We start from the raw sequence: 19,938 nt of genomic DNA, 5'->3' as shown, positions 1-19,938 counted from the left end.
TTCTATATATGAGATGCACTAATATGTAACATGATTTACTGCAAGAAATGATGGAAGTGACAGGCCGAAATAAAGAATCAAGATGGATTTTTAAGAAATTCACACACTGATGCAATGTGATAGCTGAGGAAACCTGTGATACTTTATAACGGACATCTCTTCAAAAACTCTCGGACACAGTCACTAAGAAAGACTGGACACCCCTACGAATCTGAGCCTGGACATCCTAATCCCACACACAGAACCAATACTCTAAAGAGAGTTTTTCTCACCTTAAGAAAACAAACTGGCTGCCTTCAGAACGCAAACTGCTTTAGTTACGTTATGCCCTGCACCGTGAAGGACCCAAGGCACTTAGTCAACTACGACCAGACTACCCTGAGGAGACCAGACATGACGTCTCAGCTACCAAAGAAGGAGACTCCTGGCATCTCCACTCTAAATTAAGCTATTTTAGTTATTTTGTTTTTTTTTTTCATTTACTTTTCCCTGGCAATCACACTCTGGTTTATCACTTCTACAGAGAGAGAGGAAAACAATTTATATTATTTCAGTTAAGAGTTGAGTCAACTAAAAAAAGTTACTAATTGAATATTTAGTTGCACAGCTGAGTTTTTAAATGAAACAGAAAACTTACATCTACAGTGCAAAGAACATCATTAAAGCCCCACACGTGATTTGAAGAACAACAAAGAGCCTTCAGGACCCCCAGCCATTCTGAACTGAGAACAGTGCAGCAGGCTGTCAGCTCGGAGGAGAAATTGGCTATGTCATTAATCCTACAAAGAAGAAAAAGAACATAGGAGAAAGTAACAAAAGACAAATACTCATACAGGATAAACTCAACGAACACATAATTTCAGTATCATCGAACAGGGGACTAATTTCTTAAGATTCAAGGATATAATAAAAATCCACTTGACAAACTACCTACTAGAATACGGGACAGAAGAGAAAGGAGATGTCTTCACACGTTTTCTAATATTTAATGCTGTCAAGCAACAAACAATAACCAGTACAGATACCAATTAACATATTTTTAGTTCTGTAAACAAATCTGACCTATGAATTCATGCTTTTAAAAAACATTAAAAAAAGTAAAAAGAAGACCTAAATCCAACGTTTCCAAAATTATGTGTATTTTTCATTGGTATTTTTGTCATATATCTTTTTGAAAACGGATCAGACAACTGATAGACTGTATCTAGAGCATCTTACGTCAGATCAATAAGCCAGGTTAAGAAAAGCAGCCAGAATAGAGCTGAAGTAAACTCAGTAACAAAATAAGATTTAAAACACAAAGGCAAATGTCTCAAATTAAAGATGTGAATTTCAAAGTAGCAATCATGTGTTTAATCAAAAAGCCCAGCTCACCTTCCAGCATCCTGATGACCCATACATACATTCATGAGAGTGTTGCAGACGAAGCTGTAGCGATTGGCTGCATTGTCACTAAGGATCTTGCCCAGCACTGAGTAGTTGACGCTACGGGCCGAGGGATTCTCAATAAAATCCATCATGAAGTCTGGATCCCATCGCAAGTTAGAATTTGCAGGAATCACATTGTTATATATGGTTTGCTTTACTTTTGAACAGGCACTACTGAGGTTACAAGAAGAAGAGTTAAAAGACAAAACAGAACTATAATAACTAGAAAGTGACTTCATTTAAGGACAGATTAAATGGCAGCTGTAAAGTATTCCTAGAGAAAGCTCACGTTATGGCTTCTTGATTCCAACTTTCCAATAATCAGCATTGGACACAGTGCCTAGAATGTTCTAGTTCAATAAACAGTTACTAATTGGGTAGAGGAACAAAACAAAAATAAGACATTTGGGTACTAATGTTAATTTCTAGGTCATTTCTACATTTTACATACTTTAAAAATAATCTACTAAGACATCCAACAACTTCTCTGAACAGTGAGTGTTGTAACTTAAGACTAATAAAAATGGATTGGATTACACACCAGGAATAACTTGGTGTTTCTAACCCTAATCATACATCCTGTAAAACTGTTCCTTTCCATTTGGGATATCCAGGGAGGTTCATGTGCCATGCCTAACTGGGAAAAAGGAGTTCACTCCCTGCCTTCAAGGAGTTTAAATTCTAGTAGGCATATACAGATAATATACAAATACAAATTCTATGAGAGTAGAGAAACCATTATACTGTTCCTAAAAATGTATCATGCTGTGCTTCTCCGTGGTATCTAGGGTGTTTTAAGAACCTGGTTTACAATATTCAGAATTATACAGAATAATATATAGAATATTGTCTAAGTGTATAAAAGGGAATTAGAAAGCATCCTCTCAAATCTTGCTCTGCAGCTACTGCTGAAGGATGACCTGATTTCGGAGCTCAGTCCCCATGTGCACTTTGCTGTCCTTGCCCACTTGCTGTGGATAACAAGTCCGTAAACAACATTTCACCTTCTCTATAAAAGAGCTCTTTTAAACAACAGAAAATCTTTTCCTTTTAAATTTCAGTAAATTTATTTGTGATCAAGGTGACATGCCCTTGTTTCTGCACCTATATAAATAGTAGCTAGGAATGATTTCCTCACAAATGAAAAGATCTATAAACTCTTTCGGAGAAGGCACTGGCAACCCATTCTGGTACTCTTGCCTGGAAAATCCCATGGCTGGAGGAGCCTGGTAGGCTGCAGTCCATGGGGTTGCAAAGAGTCAGACACAACTGAGCGACTTCACTTTCACGCTTTGGAGAAGGAAGTGGCAACCCACTCCAGTGTTCTTGCCTGGAGAATCCCAGGGACGGGGGAGCCTGGTGGGCTGCCGTCTATGGGGTCACACAGAGTCAGACACAACTCAGCAACTTAGCAGCAGCAGCAGCAAAGACTCTTTACCCTAAACTGTTACCACTGACAACTGCTTCCAGAAAACAGAGATTGCTCAGTTCAGTGTTTACCATAATGTGACTTCAGATTTTCTCCTTCACAATCACCTCTGGGAATTTGTAAAAATTAAAAGACTTCTGGACCTCACTGTTGGGTGTATGCAATCTGTATGCTTAAAAAAAAAACACACACACACAAAACTTTCCCAGGTAAAACTAAGTCCCAGATATGCTTGGAAAGTACTGGGCCAAGAGGGAGGACTAAAGCCACCCACTAAATGACAGCAAATACAACTTTCTACATGCTTTTTCTTTGCAGACAACTTATATAAGAGCTTGTCAGTGGTTGCTGACGGATATAAGTTTGCAACCTGAATTCATGACCTGTTCAAAATGACAAATATTAAATAGTTCCCAGTGCTTTTATTCATTTAACTTTAAAATTGTATTTATTTATGGCTGTGCTGGGTCTTCGTTGCTGCATGCAGGGTTGCTCTAGATGTGGCAAGCAGGGGCTACTCTCTAGGTGTGGTGTTCAGGCTTCTCATTGTGGTGGCTTTTCTTGCTTCAGAGCACAAGCTCTAGGCATGTGGGCTTCAGTAGTTGTGCCTTGCATGGGCTTAGTTGCCTCACGTCATGTGGAATCTTTCCTGACCAGGGACCAAACCCATGTCCACAGGATTGGAAGGTGGGTTCTTAACCCAAGTCTGTCTTTAGAAAGCAAAAGAATTCTGCTTTTCTTTCTGTATTTTCTTATGAGTCAGCCTCACTTTTCTATGGACATCTTTCAAGTTGATGCCCTCCTGCCTCCTCTTACAATTTTCCTGAACTTTGTGGTTCATGGTGAGTCTCCTCACCCTTCATTTTGAGGCTTCCTATTTCACTTATTACACTCTTTCCGGATGAGCTCTAGGTTTTAATGAAACATTAGCTGCCATCAGGGTCACTGTCAAATTCTTAGCACTGTTTCAGGAGTATATGAAGTTAACAAACAAATAAAAGCTCTCATTTCCTTCTGAAACTGTATGCATCATAAAACCCTGATAAAATAATGAAAGCAACACATAGCTCAAGGCCAAAATGACTTATATTCAAATGTAGGCTTCATCGTTTATTAACTTATGATGAAGAGCAATCATTTACTGATAGGAAAAATTATTTCTACTTCCTGGGGTTGTTAGAGAATTAAAGATCTTGATGAAAACAACCCAGCAAAGCCTTTGGCACACAGCAGCAGCTCAGTCATAGTGAATGTTAGCTGCTCAGTCCATGTCTGACTCTTTTTGACCTCTCAGACGGTAGCCCACCAGGCTCCTGTTTATGTGATTCTCCAGGCAAGAAACTGGAGTGGGTTGCCATGCCCTTCTCCAGGTTATCTTCCCCGTGCAGGGATCAAACCAATGTCGCCTGCACTGGCAGGCAGATTCTTTAACTCATCTGAGCCACCAGGGAAGCCTGCTCAGTCATAAGTAGACGTGATTAGTGATCTATTTCCTTCAAATATTACACTTATACACATTATAGATGATGTTTCAGATCCAATCATTAAAACTGGTTTAGTAATATATTAATAGACATCTCTCTGCATATCTAGCTTTTCTTCAACCATTTTCTTAGTCCTAGACTATAAATAACACTTGACTCGAAGGTTTTCCAAGAGAATTGCCGTTTTCTTCCATGTCTTTAATTGCTAATGCTAAGCGGCCCCTCAGTTCATTGTTGGTCTCCTAAGTTTCTGCACAGCCAGTGTGCAATACTTGAATTAACTCACTTAACATGCTTTATTACCCTGCAGGAGCATTAATGGTCAAACACTGTGGCTTTCTTGAGAAACTTACAGGGCTGTTGTAAGAACCCAGTCATGTATGAGAAAACTCTCTGAAAACTGTAAACTGAAAGCTCTCTGCAAAGTAATAGAAGAACAAGGGGCATTGTTTTTACATTATTTCAGGGGGAAAATATTAATATTTCATAAGGGATTATTTTTTAACCTAATTCATTTCATAAAGACATACTTTCACATTTTTTTTCCCTATCAGTACCATTAAAAATATCACAAATTTTGTTTTTGGTATAGATCATTCTTTAAACAGACTTTTTTTGCAGTGCCTACTATGAGCCAGATACTCTTCAAGGTACTGGGATAGAGCAATGAAGAAAATATAAAGCTTCTGCTCTCAAGAAGCTTATATTCTAGAAAGGAGCCAGACCATAAATAAGTGTATAATGTATGGAGTGGGGAGGGGGAATAATGCTAAGCTCAGAGAATGACAGAGAGTCAGGGCAGGGGCCGTCCTACATCAAAGGGGCTGATCAGGGAGGCAGAGCCCTGAATGAACTGTGGGAGTGAGCAAGTAACTGCGGGAAAACTTTACAAGAGTGGTAACAGCCAAGTGCAAGAGCTCCAAGATGGGAGTGTGTTTAGAATATCTGGAGACCAACAGGGACGTCCATGTGGTTAATTTGAACAGAGAGAAAGAGAAGACAGAGCTGGATCCAGTAGATCCTGAAGGATTTTGAATTCTATTTTGAGTAGATAAGAAGCCACTGGTATATGTCAAGTTATTCTTGTTTTAAAAGGGTGACTTTTGAAGACATGCAGAAAATACTCTTAAGAGAATCAAGGATGCAAGCCAAGAAAGCAGTTAGAAGGAAAATGTGATGGTCCAACCAAGAGATGAGCATGGTGGGAGTGGCAAAGCAATGAAGAGTGGTCAGATTCTAGATGTACCTGGAAGACAGAGATTCTCAGATTTACAAACAAACTGGATGCAAGGTACAAGAGAGTGAAGAAAAATCATTAACTGACTATTCTTTCCTTGCCTGATTCTAGATTCCAAATTTCTTTTGTCAGCTATTACCATTTCCTTCCCTCCACCAACTTACAATTAATCATCTAAACTTCCTCAAACAACATTAAGTAAGCAAGCAAATCAGGAGTTTCCAGCACCTGTCCACCTGTTGGGGGTACAAGTGCTAAACTGCAAAGAATGACAGGGAGCCAGAATGCTATTTCAAGCAGGAAGGAAAAGGAGTCAAAGAAACAATGCAGGGAGAAAGGAAGTATGCAAACGATGGGGAAACAAGTTTCTAAGTGAGGTAATAGCAACTGCAAGATACACCATGTTTTCTATTCTACCAAAATTGCAATCAGAGTTAAACATGCATAGTAATTTGGAATAGGAAGTTACAGGTACAATGAAATGTAATTCAACAGGAATTCTGGCAGATACAATTAGGATTACTTCTCATTATTAAAAAGGATGACAATATTGGTTGGCCCACAAAAAAAAAAGGTGAGGGGGACATAGACCTATTCTTATTCTTTTGACTTTCTTCTACCCACCTGAAGAGGTCTCCAAATTTACTTCTGAGGTGGCTACATGACACGTAGAGGTCGTAGAGGTAGGCTAAGATGCATCTTTCGGGGGAAGAGCATTCTGAGGGGTTCACAACGTGCTTTACCACACCACACAATCTAAGGAGGAAAATACATGAGGACATGAGACACATACTTTGTCAATATATATGTTATTGCTTGAATCTTTTAGAGTGAGAATATGTCCCTGATTACTTTGAGTAAGAAAAAAAGATATCAGACTGTTAACACTAATCATTATAGCAAGAAAATAACTGAATAAAATATCATTTTCTATTATGACATTGAAACAGTATTTTTAAAACTTCAGAAATGCCACTAACAATAAGAAATGAAAGAAATTCCTCCATACAGAAGATGTATAGGGAGGAGTCCATCAATAAAGTTTCTGTACCGGGATATAAAAGTTTTAGTAGATAATCTCTCTTGAGTAAAAAGATTGATAAATTCAGGAAATGTGCAAAGGACCCCATGTCCACTTTGTAAAGCAGCAATTTCTTCATATCAGTAAGTCTGATAAGTTCAATTTTAAGACCATAAGCTGGTTCAGGCATAAACTGACAAATTCATGTTTTGTGGTCACATTCTCCTTGTTTATCCAAACTAGAAACAAATTTATTTTAGTTAATCTTAATTAAGAATTCCAAACTCCTTCTTTTTGGTGATACAACACTTGCAATTCAAAAGAAGCATTTACTACTCCAATTTCCCAGATCAGACAGATGGCCTCTCGGGCCACAATTCATACAATACACAACTTCACGTGACACATATAGACACACTAGTGGCCCACCCACCTATCAGAGTCAGATTCCACCGCCATGCCGCATTTGATTACAGGGTTCAGGACTGCTACAACAGTGTCACATATGACTCAAGATTATTAAAGCTGAAAGATGCTTCAGAAATCATATGATTCTTCCATAAGGAAACTTCTAATTTCAGACAGCTCTGATTTGTAGAAAATCTTTTCTGTTTTTAACTTAAACCTACACCTTGGTAATTTCATCCTTGTGTCCCAGTTTTAGATCTACATAGAAGAAATCAAATACCTGTCCCGCATATCTTTACCTCTTTCATTAAATGAGAAAGTTGCCTTGCAGTCTGATTTTCCTTAGGCTAAACAGTTTTAGATCATTAACCATTATAAGCTTTCTTGATAAGCATCCTTTCTCCTTCTAAATAATCTTTCACTTTTAAAAACTGTTTCCTTAAATATGTTACTAAGAACTGAATACTCTGGCAAGAGCAAAACACAAAATGCAGTTGGGACTATTACTTCAGTGGATTTAGAGATATTACTCCCATTAAAATTTATGTTATCTATATATGTTTTTGTTTTGGTACAATTATACCAAAATTATACCAAATTATACCAAAATTTTGGTATACCAAAATTATACCAAACAATTATAAACAGTTGAGCTTGCATCCAATTGAAACCCCAGGCTTTTACCCATGACTTCCTGTTAGACTATTTCTTCTTTCTCTGTGATTTTTAAATTAACTTTTAAAGTTTCATGTAAAACTGTTCATTTATCCATATAAAACAGAATCTCATCAATTGCAACTCATCCCTAAATCTTCATTTAACTTTATGTGATTTATTGATGACTCCTAGATTCGTGCATGTAAAAATTGATACGTATGCCTTCTGTATCTTAATCCAAAATTATGATAAAATGCTGATTAGTACAGACTAAGAGTATTGAGTATACTCGCCTCAGGTCTGTGCTATCATTTATCCACATTCTACGTGTAACTGTTCAAGTTGTTGGGAATTTATGCAACTGTACCATCTTCCAGTTCTTATTTCTCCAGGATTCCTCCAACAATGTTAAGAGAGAGTTTACCAAAATCTATTGACATTTAATAATAAATATTCTTTTAAAAATTTAAAAAAAAAAAAAAAGAAATCATATGATTCTTCTTTATCTCACAAAAAGGGCTCTGAGGCTCAGAAAGGTAATGGAATTTGCCCACAAGGCAAAGAGCTAGTTTATAGCAGACCCAAAAAGAGAACTCAGGTCTCCAGAGGCCTAGTCTAGAGCCTTCTCTGCTGTTTAGAAGATGGGAGGAAGCCTGGGATGACAAGCCTGAGAAGGACACTGAAATCACAGGCGATACCTCTGAGCACCCTCCCCAAGACGTGTGACTTGAAGGCTCACATAGTCTTGGACTTGTTATTCCCGCTCTGGGATCACGAGAACCCTGATAGCTCTGTTGTTCAGCTGGCAATAGCAGAGGAAGAGCAGTGTTCCCTGAAACGGGTCTGCCATGCTGTGGGCTTTTTCTTTGTGGGTGTAAATGAGAAATGCCTTTCAAAATAAGACAGAGAAGCGTCAACATCCAGAAAGAAATCCAGCCCAACATCAGAGGTGGGACTAGCAAACCATGCAAAGAAATAAGCATGTAGCATCCCGAGGCTTGTGAATCAACAGCAGCAGATGCAGACTACTGAAAATGGCTGTCAGTTACATCAAAAGTGTCCCCAAGTCAAGAAGAAAAGTAGATGCTTCAATCAGTTGTTACCTATATAAACCAAAATAGCCCTAGGTATACCTTGAAAAAGCAAAGAATTATTTTGTGATTAAAGAAAACAAACATGTATTGAAAGATTGCCAGGCATTTACTCTATCAAAGTCAGTGTTCCCTCCACTTCCTAGAAGTAACATTTTACATTGAGATCCAGTATGTTTATATAAGTACAAAAAAAAAAAAAAACCCAACCCAGAATAACAGTTTGGGGAAAAGTACTTATATTTACTATATATGATAAAAAAAAAAAAACAAACACAAAGTGAATATCAAACATGATTTTATAAACATTTAATAGAACACAAATTTAAAATATCAAAATAAATGATAATGACATAATTTCAAAATAAAGGGGGAAAAAAAGCACTTGTGACAAACTATTATTTTCATTTCATGACCAATTAGGGCATTTCCATTCGCAGTTTAAAAAGTATGATGTAAATCAAACAGCATGAATGAGCTGCATGAATGATTGCTAACTGTTTCAGCAATCTGGCGGATTTATTAGCTATGAGATGCTGGGTACAACACTTCACCAGCCACTCCAATTAACAGGCCTGAGTGTCAGTCTCTTGACTTGTAAAATGGTGCTAATTATTCAACTCCACAGGGTAGTTGAGGGCTGTAAAATAGTTCTCTATTTTCTGGATTCTAAGGTGGCTATTTTCTTACATTTAAGAATATCAGGGATGTTTCAGATGCCACTTAGTAATAATCTAAGTGTTTATTATCTGTGGCTTTTCTCTCATATGAAGAGAAAACTTACAGTTCATCAAGGCTAAAATATTTAACTGGCTCAACAGAGAAAAAAAATTCTGCTGACTCTGGTCACAGAGAAAAAACTGAAGAAAGAGGCCAGAATAGGAGAGACAAACTTGAAGGAAAGATTAAGAAGATATTAAATGAGGTGTCTTCAAATAATAAGATAGTATTTGCTAGGTGAGGAGGGCTGCAAATAAAGAAGAGGCACAGAAATACTTGTATCAAGTTCAATGTCAGCAAAAGTCTAAAAGCAAAAATTCTACTTAAGCCAAAACTCTAGTCAAAAATGTACTTCAACTTTAAAGTAAAAATGTTTCATCTTGGGAAATGCAGTTAAAGAAAAGCACATGTAGTTAGGAGACAGCCTCTTATATGAACTGAATGTAACAATAATTGGATTTACTTTGTTCTGGTTTTTTTTTTTACTTATATGGTTATTACAGAAACATCTTTAAGACTTCAAAGAATAGTTAAAAATTTAAAAACCTATGTGTAGAATTAATGTGGTAGCATTTCCTCTTCCCTCCAAAAGCTGCTGTTAAACAGATGCCACTCTAGAATAGATAGATGACATATGCTGGATTACCCAAAAAAAGCACGGTGAAACCAAAGAACTCCATGTTTGTCTTTTGAGCCCAGGAGGAAAAACGGAAGAAAAAGAAAAAGAGGTTGCCTTTCTTTTACATATACATAAAGCCCAGAGAAAGAAGTCTGTAGTGGACAAAAAAGAGCTCAGAATAAGTGTTTTGACAGCTCATTATACTTCTCTGGTCCCATTAATTTTAGCCCCTAATGGTAGTGATGTAATGACTTAGCCCAACTTCTCCAGTGGTAGAAGAGAAAACCTTAGCCTACAATTCATCCAAACCGAAAAAGACTAAGAATCAAAAAGTCATTTATGCTAGATTAACTCATCAAAATTTTCCTTTAATTTATAAAAGAAATGAAATTGAAAATTAAATCTGTAAGATGGTATGTATTCAAAGCTTATTTGGAGTTGGATTCTCCAAATAGAAACTGAAATTACATGAACAAAGAAGCAACCACATATTCACCAATAATAATAATAATTCAGGATTCTGGTCAATAGAGATGACAGTAACTAGGGAGAGAGAAGTAGGCAGGCAGGCTTTCTACGCTTTTATCATCGTTCTGTTAAACGCTTCCTGGAACAAGCATTCTTTAACTATGCATCTTTTTATGGAACAAACAGTACTATTTTTCCTTTAAAGACATTATAAAACTTTATCACAAATACACATTCTGTCGTTAAATCTGTGAACAGGTTATATAGGAAGGCCTTTGTTCTTCTTTCAAACTTTATATTAAGTTATTATTTTAAAATAAAGCTTCTTAAAAAAAGCCACATTACACATTTTAGGATATACCAACCCTTCAAACACCTGGGCTGTCTGATCGGGATTCAGGATCAGACAACTGTGGTAACGCCTGAGAACAGCCACGATGCAGACACACAGTCCTGTCGTGTAGCTTCCTGCCAGGCTGGAGGACTTCAGGAGCAGTTCTGCCTCCACAACACTCAGTTCGTTCAGGAGCTGCAAAAGGCAAAACGATCGAATAAACATGCAGCTGCCAGAACAAATAGGAAACAACATTAATTTTTACACACTCTGGATATACTGAGTCATCCTAAAACTGCTTGATCTCCTTTCTTGTTCTGCCGCAGGATTATATACATATAAAACCACCAATGCAGTATCTCAGGCAATTAAATGGCTTTTACTTTTAATCCTTTATCAAAATTATACTTTTCCTTCTGCCTGGGCATCATGGTCCATGCCATGAAGAGGGATTCAATACTGAAATAGCTGCCAAAATTGTGTGGTGGTCCAAAGTTCTGGACTGGATAATTTCAGGAAAAAACACCCCTAGCCTCTTGATTTTTTTCCATTTACACGTCATTTTCAATAAATGGAAATTATTCATCAGTATTTTCTTATTATTAACAAAGCTAACACCTCCAACAGAATAAGTAAAAGATATGTTTTATTTCTATTCACTAACAATATATACTAACAAAAGAACTCACGTATGTGTACACGAAAAATAGTGGAACAAATCAATGTTTCATATTTTTTGTTCTTACGTTAAATATACTCTATTATAAACAGCAAACAAATTTTCACCTTTCCCTAAGCAAAACAACAGAAGACAAATAAGAAATACAGTCAAAACTCTCACTTTTTTACTATTATATTTTAACACCAATTATATTTAATTGAAAATTATGGACATAGCTGCTAGTTAGATACTGTTGACTCAGAATGTCTCAACTGTACAGAACTGCACGGGGTGGCTCACTGTAAACTGGACAATGCCTAGTAGGTTTGCTTTGCTAAAAGGCAGGATGCCTTTGATACCTGTATTGCGAAGTCAATGAGTCCATTAATATTAAGTGCTGGCTCCATGAGATCAAAGATGAGCTGAATGTGGTGAGCCAATGGGAGATGGTATGATGTTCCTGATGCAAAGCTTGTGATTTGTTCTAGCACATTGTTAGAAATCTATGTGAAAAAAGTGAAAGTAATTAGAAGACCAATATTCCAAATAACTTTTATGTATTATTTTAATTTTGGGAGGTAAGAAATGTGAATTTATACATGATTCCACTTAGAAGTTGAAACATATTTTTACAGAAACGAAAATCAGTACAAATCAAATAATATCCTTAAAACAAATATAATCTGAAGAAATAAGACAAGTTGTCATTACGATTTTGACCTAAGTCTCCTAAAGGTAGAACTATAAATGCTTAATTAATTTCCAGATATCCCTTTGACTACCTATGGATTTGGTTTCTTCCCAATTGCAAAGTACTTTGTTTCAGTCATCAACAGACTTCTCCCTTATCAATCAGCAATGCAGGACACAAAATGTAATAATGTAAGTATTACATTAGAGATTACTTTATGTAGTGCTGATTGTTATCACAAGGTAAAAGTATTTCTGGATAAAAATTAATCCTCTGAGAAAAGTAAACTGACACTTGAAACTGAACTACTCAACAGTTTTAAGACACCTCCAAATAGGTTTTAAAAATGCATTTATAAAACAAGGAAGGCTGAAGACACATATTGCACGAAAGAGATTTAAGGAACTATCCCAGCTCCATAATAAATCAGCTTTAATGGCTACCTGAGATGTCACTTGATGCTGATCAAAATATGAAAGGAGTTGAAGTTTTGTGAACACAGTCTCCAGGGTCGGAAATGCTTCCTGTTTGCTCTTCCTGGCTTTCTGTCCTTCATCTCCAACTAAACAAACACATAGTAGATACATTATTTTTCATTTAATTGAAGCTCTTGACCTTTTTCAGAGATACTTTTTTACTGAACTATAACACACATACGGAAAAGGGTACAGACTCACTGAATTTCTACAAAAGAAATTAATTCATGTAATGAAACTCAAATAACAAAATCACATACCAAAACCCTAGAAGTCCTCTCAGGTTCCCTGCAGTCACTTCCCCGCCCCAGAGAACCAAGAGCCTGCCCTCTAATGGCTCAGATTAGTGTTGCTCACTTTATACGAATGGAATCATATGATATATATTTTATATCTGTCATCTTTCACTCAGTAGTATTCTTCTGAGATTGATCCATATTGATGAGGTAATTCTAATTATTTTCTAAACATTAACCATTCTCATTTATGTAATATACTTAAATTTTGGCTATTAATGAGAAATGATAGTTGCTCAGTCGTGTCTGACTCTTCGCGACCGCAGCCTTAGCCCCACCAAGCTTTTCTCTCCATGTAATTCTCCAGATAAGAATACTGGATGAGTTGCCATTCCCTTCTCCAGGATTAATGAGAAATCCCTCCTTAAATATTTCTTACTCACTGACTTTTAAAATATGATATCAACATTGAATGGGGAAAAAAATCACCTAGGCTCAAATGAATATAACAGAAAACTCCACTGCCATCTTGTTAGGAGACTGTCTAACAATGTAGTGTATAAAAAGGGAAATCTACACAATTCTTAACTTTTTAGGGGACAGGAAAGAACTAAATCTGTCCACATTACTAAAAAAGTGATAACTTTATCAATTTAACATAGAGAAGTTTGCAAAAATTAAAAGTAAGAAATACTATGAATTACAATTCTCTTGTAATTGACAGCTCTGAGGATAAGACCCAGAAATAATTAGGTCCTATTTTAAAACATTTTTTAATATATGTACTTACAAACACAAATCTAAAACCAAGAAAATGCTGTACTGTATGATCTCAGTTCTCTTCCAACACTATGATTCTAAGTAGTCAAATGCTACTGAAACAAAAGCCTCCTCACACATCATCTTACATGGGAAAGTTTAATTTCAGGGAACAAAGGTCGTTTTACAGATTTTTGTATTTAAGAAAGATTACACTAAACTAAACCATGACACCATTCAGGTATGACCTAAATCAAATCCCTTATGACTATACAGTGGAAGTGAGAAACAGATTTAAGGGCCTAGATCTGACAGACAGAGGGCCTGATGAACTATGGACAGAGGCTCATGACATTATACAGGAGACAGGAATCAAAACCATCAAGAAAAAGACTATCAAGACCCAATAAAAAAAGAACTGCAAAAAAGCAAAATGGCTGTCTGAGGAGGCCTTACTAGCTGTGAAAAGAAGGGAAGTGAAAAGCAAAGGAGAAAAGGAAGGATATACCCATTTGAATGCAGGGTTCCAAAGAATAGCAAGGAGAGATAAGAAAGCCTTCCTCAGTGATCAATGCAAAGAAATAGAGGAAAACAATAGAATGGGAAAGACTAGAGATCTCTTCAAGATAATTAGAGATACCAAGGGAACATTTCATGCAAAGATGGGCACAATAAAGGACAGAAATGGTATGGACCTAAAAGAAGCAGAAGATATTAAGAAGAGATGGCAAGAATACACAGAAGAACTGTACAAAAAAGATCTTCATGACCCAGATAATCATGACGGTGTGATCACTGACCTAGAGCCAGACATGCTGGAATGAGAAGTGAAGTGGGCGTTAGGAAGCATCACTACGAACAAAGCTAGTGGAGGTGATGGAATTCTAGTGGAGCTATTTCAAAACCTGGAAGATGATGCTATGAAAGTGCTGCACTCAGTGTGCCAGCAAATTTGGAAAACTCAGCAGTGGACACAGGACTGGAAAAGGTCAGTTTTCATTCCAATCCCAAAGAAAGGCAATGCCAAAGAATGCTCAAACTACTGCACAATTGCACTCATCTCACACGCTAGTAAAGTAATGCTCAAAATTCTCCAAGCCAGGCTTCGGCAATACGTGAACCATGAACTTCCAGACGTTCAAGCTGGTTTTAGAAAAGGCAGAGGAACCAGAGATCAAATTGCCAGCATCTGCTGGATCATGGAAAAAGCAAGAGAGTTCCAGAAAAACATCTATTTCTGCTTTATTGAGTATGCCAAAGCCTTTGACTGTGTGGATCACAATAAACTGTGGAAAATTCTGAAAGAGATGGGAATACCAGACCACCTGACCTGTCTCTTGAGAAACCTGTATTCAGGTCAGGAAGCAACAGTTAGAACTGGACATGGAACAACAGACGGGTTCCAAATAGGAAAAGGAGTACGTCAAGGCTGTATACTGTCACCCTGCTTATTTAACTTCTATGCAGAGTACATCATGAGAAACGCTGGGCTGGAGGAAGCACAAGCTAGAATCAAGTTTTCTGGGAGAAATATTAATGACCTCAGATATGCAGATGACACCACCCTTATGGCAGAAAGTGAAGAAGAACTAAAGAGCCTCTTGATGAAGGTGAAAGAGGAGAGTGAAAAAGTTGGCTTAAAGCTCAGCATTCAGAAAACTAAGATCATGGCATATGGTCCCATCACTTCGTGGCAAACAGACAGGGAAACAGTGGTTGACTTTATTTTGGGGGGCTCCAAAATCACTGCAGATGGTGACTGCAGCCATGAAATTAGAAGACGCTTACTCCTTGGAAGGAAAGTTATGACCAACCTAGATAGCATATTAAAAAGCAGAGACATTACTTTGTCAAGAAAGGTCTGTCTAGTCAAGGTTATGGTTTTTCCAGTAGTCATGTATGGATGTGAGAGTTGGACTATAAAGAAAGCTGAGTGCCGAAGAATTGATGCTTTTGAACTGTGGTGTTGGAGAAGAGTCTTGAGAGTCCCTTGGACTGCAAGGAGATCCAACCAGTCCATCCTAAAGGAGATCTGTCCTGGGTGTTCATTGGTAGGACTGATGTTAAAGCTGAAACTCCAATACTTTGGCCACCTGATGCAAAGAGCTGACTCATTTGAAAAGACCCTGATGCTGGGAAAGATTGAGGGCAGGAGGAGAAGGGAAAGACAGAGGATGAGATGGTTGGATGGCATCACCAACTCAATGGACATGGGTTTGGGTGGACTCTGGGAGTTGGTGATGGACAGGGAGGCCTGGCGTGCTGTGGTTCATAGGGTCACAAAGAGTCGGACACGACTGAGTGGCTGAACTGAACTGAAACGGCTTGCTAATGGCAAATGTAATAGCAAATGTTTTAAAAACAACATTAGGAAGAAAGGAGATTTCTATTTCAACAACAAGCAAGTATGGTTTAGGGGCAAAAGACAAGCAAAACACCTAGGGTGTTTTATTTCCTAAAACAAATAAACAGAGAATCAAAATGTGCTGAGTAAAATAAGGTACAAGATTATGTGTAACTTTTGCCAAATAACACCAAATATAATGCAAAGAATAAGAATAAAGAAGTTCATGAAACCTACTAGTTTTTCAATATCTATTCTCAAAGGTACAAATTAAGTTATATTGCCTTCAATATAACTGCTCACAGGTCATAAGTATGTTTAAAATATTCACGTTTTTAATTTTTCACTTACCAACATCACTGATCCAAGACTGAAAGCTTACACCACTAGTCTTGGATACCATGAGCTTTGGAAGTGAAGTTAATATATTTTTTCAGTCTTTCTTGGTACCAAAACCAAGTGTGTCATCAAAAAAAGTAACAGAATTGAGGATGAAGACCCAGTATGAGAACTCAAAAAAGCCTCTTTATTGGTTTGTCTATATTAATAGGCTCTATTTACTTACACATAGCCAAGTGAAAGAAAAATTTAAGAAATTACTGTTGGTTCTCAAAGGAATATTTTAATGACGTTTACATAAGCAATAATATAATAGCAATTCATAGATTTTCATCTGTTTTATGTTCATTTGCTTTCAAAATATATATTATTGCTCTTCTGTGGCTTAATTTTGGTTTTCCATTTTTTAAAACAACTCTAATCCTGGTGCTCACTTCAGCAGCACATATACTGAATCTCTAATCTTAGAAGTTTGGGCTTTTGTTGTTATGATAAACTTCATTAGTGGTCTGCAAATTCATACCCAAAGATGACCTGTGAATGTAAATGTAGAATGAGACTTGCCTATTTCGACTTGAAATGTCATTTCAACATTAGATTATGAATCCACCCCACCCTCCCAGGCAAAGTCTGGTTGATCCGAGAGCATACGTAGTAAGTTCCTCAAAGCCACGTTTCTATTTGTAACCAGAAAGCAAACACATGCTAACACTACCTGTTTTCTGGTCTCACCAGCATATCAATGCTAGTGTTTACATAGTGACTTAAACATAAGACTTCTTAGCAGAAGGCAGCTCGCTATCCCAAATTAACAAGCATATTTCTGATTGATGAGGAGTTTTATTTAGAATGTGGGAAAGAAAAAATCCGCAATGAAGATGCCCCTCTCCTCAGCGGTGCCTCTAGTACTGGAATATCTCAAACATTAGCGGGAAGAACAATGATCTCCTGGTGAGTTCATAAGCAAGAACTGACTATTTAAGAGACTAATCCAAAGATAGGACAGATGATAGCTGAACATTTTAAAAAAACTCTTTGTAAAGAAAGGAAGTGGACTCAGCAGAAAAGGACACCACAGTGCTTCCTTCCTTGTCTTACCCCTCAGCCTTCCAACACCAAACATTCCACAGGATCTGGAAAGACTTGCTAAAATTAATTTAGGAAAAGCATGTATTACTGAACCTCCTAAAGAGAAAGTGTCCATCACATTCCCAAATATACAAAAAAGTAGTTTCGGATACATTTTGCCAGCCAGCTGCTGAGCTTCGAAATTCAGACTATTTCCTCTTTTCTTTAATAGAGAAAACAGAAAAATAGCAGATCGACAGTTTTTTTAGAGCAGTTCTTCCCCCTCCTCACAATCTCGATAATGGCAACAGGTTTCATTTCCCTTCCACCACCTCATGGAGCTCCTACAGCACTAGCTCCTTATGTGGCCACAGAAGAGAGTTGGGGAATCTTATGTAAATAACACGAAGGCAGCTTTCCCATTGAGTTCTAATACATCAGATGCCCAAAACACACTTTTAAGACTGAAAAACATGCCACCCTCCTACCTTGTTTCTGCATCTGCACCCTTAATGATGGAGAGGAAAGAGAGCTATTTGCGTTGGTTATATCTAAATTTTCTGTAGGAAAGATCTACTGTGGACAAGCCTCAGTATTTCGTTCAGTTAAAGTCCTAAGACTGGATCCTCTGGGAAAAGGTTCATAAAACAGTATTTATTTTGTAGTGAACAACAAAGTGGAATTCCTAGAGGTGGTTTATGCCAGGTGTAGGAAGTGAGCTATTTTCATAGGGAAAGTCCAAACTGTCTTCCCAGTGTATTACCTAAGTAAAAGAGAAATAAACACCACTGGTGGTAGTGGAGCATACAAAACGATAGCACATTGTAAATCACATGACTATCTAATAAAATAAACTTTGGGAAGGGTAATTAGGCCAATGTGAACCGGATAATTACAAAATTCCAGTTGTGCAATAAGGTGACATAATACAAAGGCATAGCTTCACTGTAGGAACTATGTAAAAACACTGAGGAAAGAGCATTCCAAGTCATTATGGAGCAAAGACCCCGTTTTATTCCTAACAGAAATTGCTTGGAGATGCAAGTAGCCTCCACTACCTATTGCACCTATTCTTCTGAATAACATAAGAAAAGATCAGTCACTGCACTGTCACGAATTTCAATTATCATGTAAATATGATGAGGCTTCCCTGGTGGCTCAGTGGTGAGAATACGCCTGCCAATGCAGGAGACGTGGGTTCTATCCCTGGGTCAGGAAGACCCCCTTGAGGAGGACATGTCAACCTATTCCAGTATTCTTGCCTGGAAAATCCCATAGACAAAGAAGCCTCATGGGCTAAAGTCCATGGGGTTGCCAAGAGTCTGACATGACTGAGTGATTAAACAACAACAAAAATATGATGAGCCAACTGCAAGCTTGAGAAAAGGATGGAATTAGGGGAACAGACCTCTTCCAGACTAAGGGTTTTCCATTTTTTCATACTTTATCACATATGCACAGTTACTCAGTCATGTCCAACTTTTTGTGACCTTTTGACTGTAGCCTGCCAGGCTCCTCTGTCCATGGGATTTTTCAGGCAAAAATATTGGAGTGGTTGCCACTTCCTTCTCCAGGGGATCTTTCCAACACAGAGACTGAACCCACATATCCTGTGTCTCCTGCATTGCAGGAGGATTCTTCACCTTCAGAGCCATCAGGGAAGTTCTTTTAATACTTTATATATGACTATTGCAGAAAATTTGGGAAATATGAAAAAAAAGAGGAGCGAGTAAAAATTACCTCTATCTATCCATGGAAGGCACCATTTTAAATGGTGCCTATAAATAAATGGAATATGTAACTATAAATGGAATCAAGGCCTTAAAATTTCAATGTGCTTATTCATATTTCAATGTAACAGTCATCTGGGGGAGGAAACACTGCTGACCATGCCACGTATGACTTTGATAAAGACTGCTAAGGCAGAAGACAAGAGAGCAAATGGGGGCAAATGCATGAGGGCTCTTTACCCCCTGTCTCTGTGTTGCTCTTCTTATTTAGGATTTTCAAAATATCTTTGGTAATCTTCTTCAGCTGATGTCTGGCTTCGTCACGCTCTTTTCCCACTCCATAAAGAAGGATTGTGCGCTGGTTACATTCATGACTTGAAGATTCATCCTGAAAAAGAGAAAACGCATTTTGAAAGCCCTGTTTAGAGGGCGGGGTTCATGGACATGAAATGCGCTAACCACAGCATCTCCATGCTGGCTCGTGCGGTGGTGGCATCTGGCCCGCCTTTCAATTCACCTCAACCTCCACTGGCAACACCCTTGTTTTTCCAGTTTGGAACTTGCTAAAGTTTAAAAAAAAAAAACAAAACACAGTGTCAACTGACCTGAAGTCTTAATAGAAGCAGTTGATGTGGGCGTACCTTACAGAGTAAGTTTTGACTCTTGATTATTTAAAATTAACATGGTGTTAATGTCACATCCTAATTACATACTAGCTATATTTTTATCCTTATGGAA

The 19,938-nt window shown here is 37.6% G+C and overlaps 2 protein-coding genes across 23 annotated transcripts in view; one reads left to right on the top strand and one right to left on the bottom strand.

Annotated features, from left to right (window-relative positions):
- MED12L (mediator complex subunit 12L) overlaps nt 1-19,938 on the bottom strand; it is a 364,655-nt gene that overhangs the window by 62,943 nt on the left and 281,774 nt on the right. For 20 of the 22 annotated variants that reach the window (XR_015160227.1, XR_015160244.1, XM_086390493.1 and 17 more), the window contains 7 exons: nt 19,441-19,588; nt 12,692-12,810; nt 11,917-12,060; nt 10,928-11,091; nt 6,203-6,334; nt 1,375-1,602; nt 638-779 (listed from right to left, as the gene is read on the bottom strand). Coding sequence is in view for 20 of the 22 variants with exons in the window: in XM_086390493.1 (XP_086246619.1) it covers nt 638-779; nt 1,375-1,602; nt 6,203-6,334; nt 10,928-11,091; nt 11,917-12,060; nt 12,692-12,810; nt 19,441-19,588 (1,077 nt within the window). In the remaining 2 variants the exon portion in view is untranslated. The remainder of the gene's footprint in view (nt 1-637; nt 780-1,374; nt 1,603-6,202; nt 6,335-10,927; nt 11,092-11,916; nt 12,061-12,691; nt 12,811-19,440; nt 19,589-19,938) is intronic. The other 2 variants (XM_086390472.1, XM_086390502.1) reach the window with 1 other exon arrangement.
- P2RY12 (purinergic receptor P2Y12) overlaps nt 1-19,938 on the top strand; it is a 50,483-nt gene that overhangs the window by 19,216 nt on the left and 11,329 nt on the right. The window lies entirely within an intron of this gene.

Source organism: Bos grunniens, chromosome 1 (assembly GCF_055505025.1).
Source record: "Bos grunniens cultivar Pamir isolate PY7600 chromosome 1, Bosgru_T2T1.0, whole genome shotgun sequence".
Lineage (NCBI taxonomy): Eukaryota > Metazoa > Chordata > Mammalia > Artiodactyla > Bovidae > Bos > Bos grunniens.
Note: the sequence above shows the minus strand (reverse complement) of the source record. Positions and strands in the feature narration are given on the sequence as shown.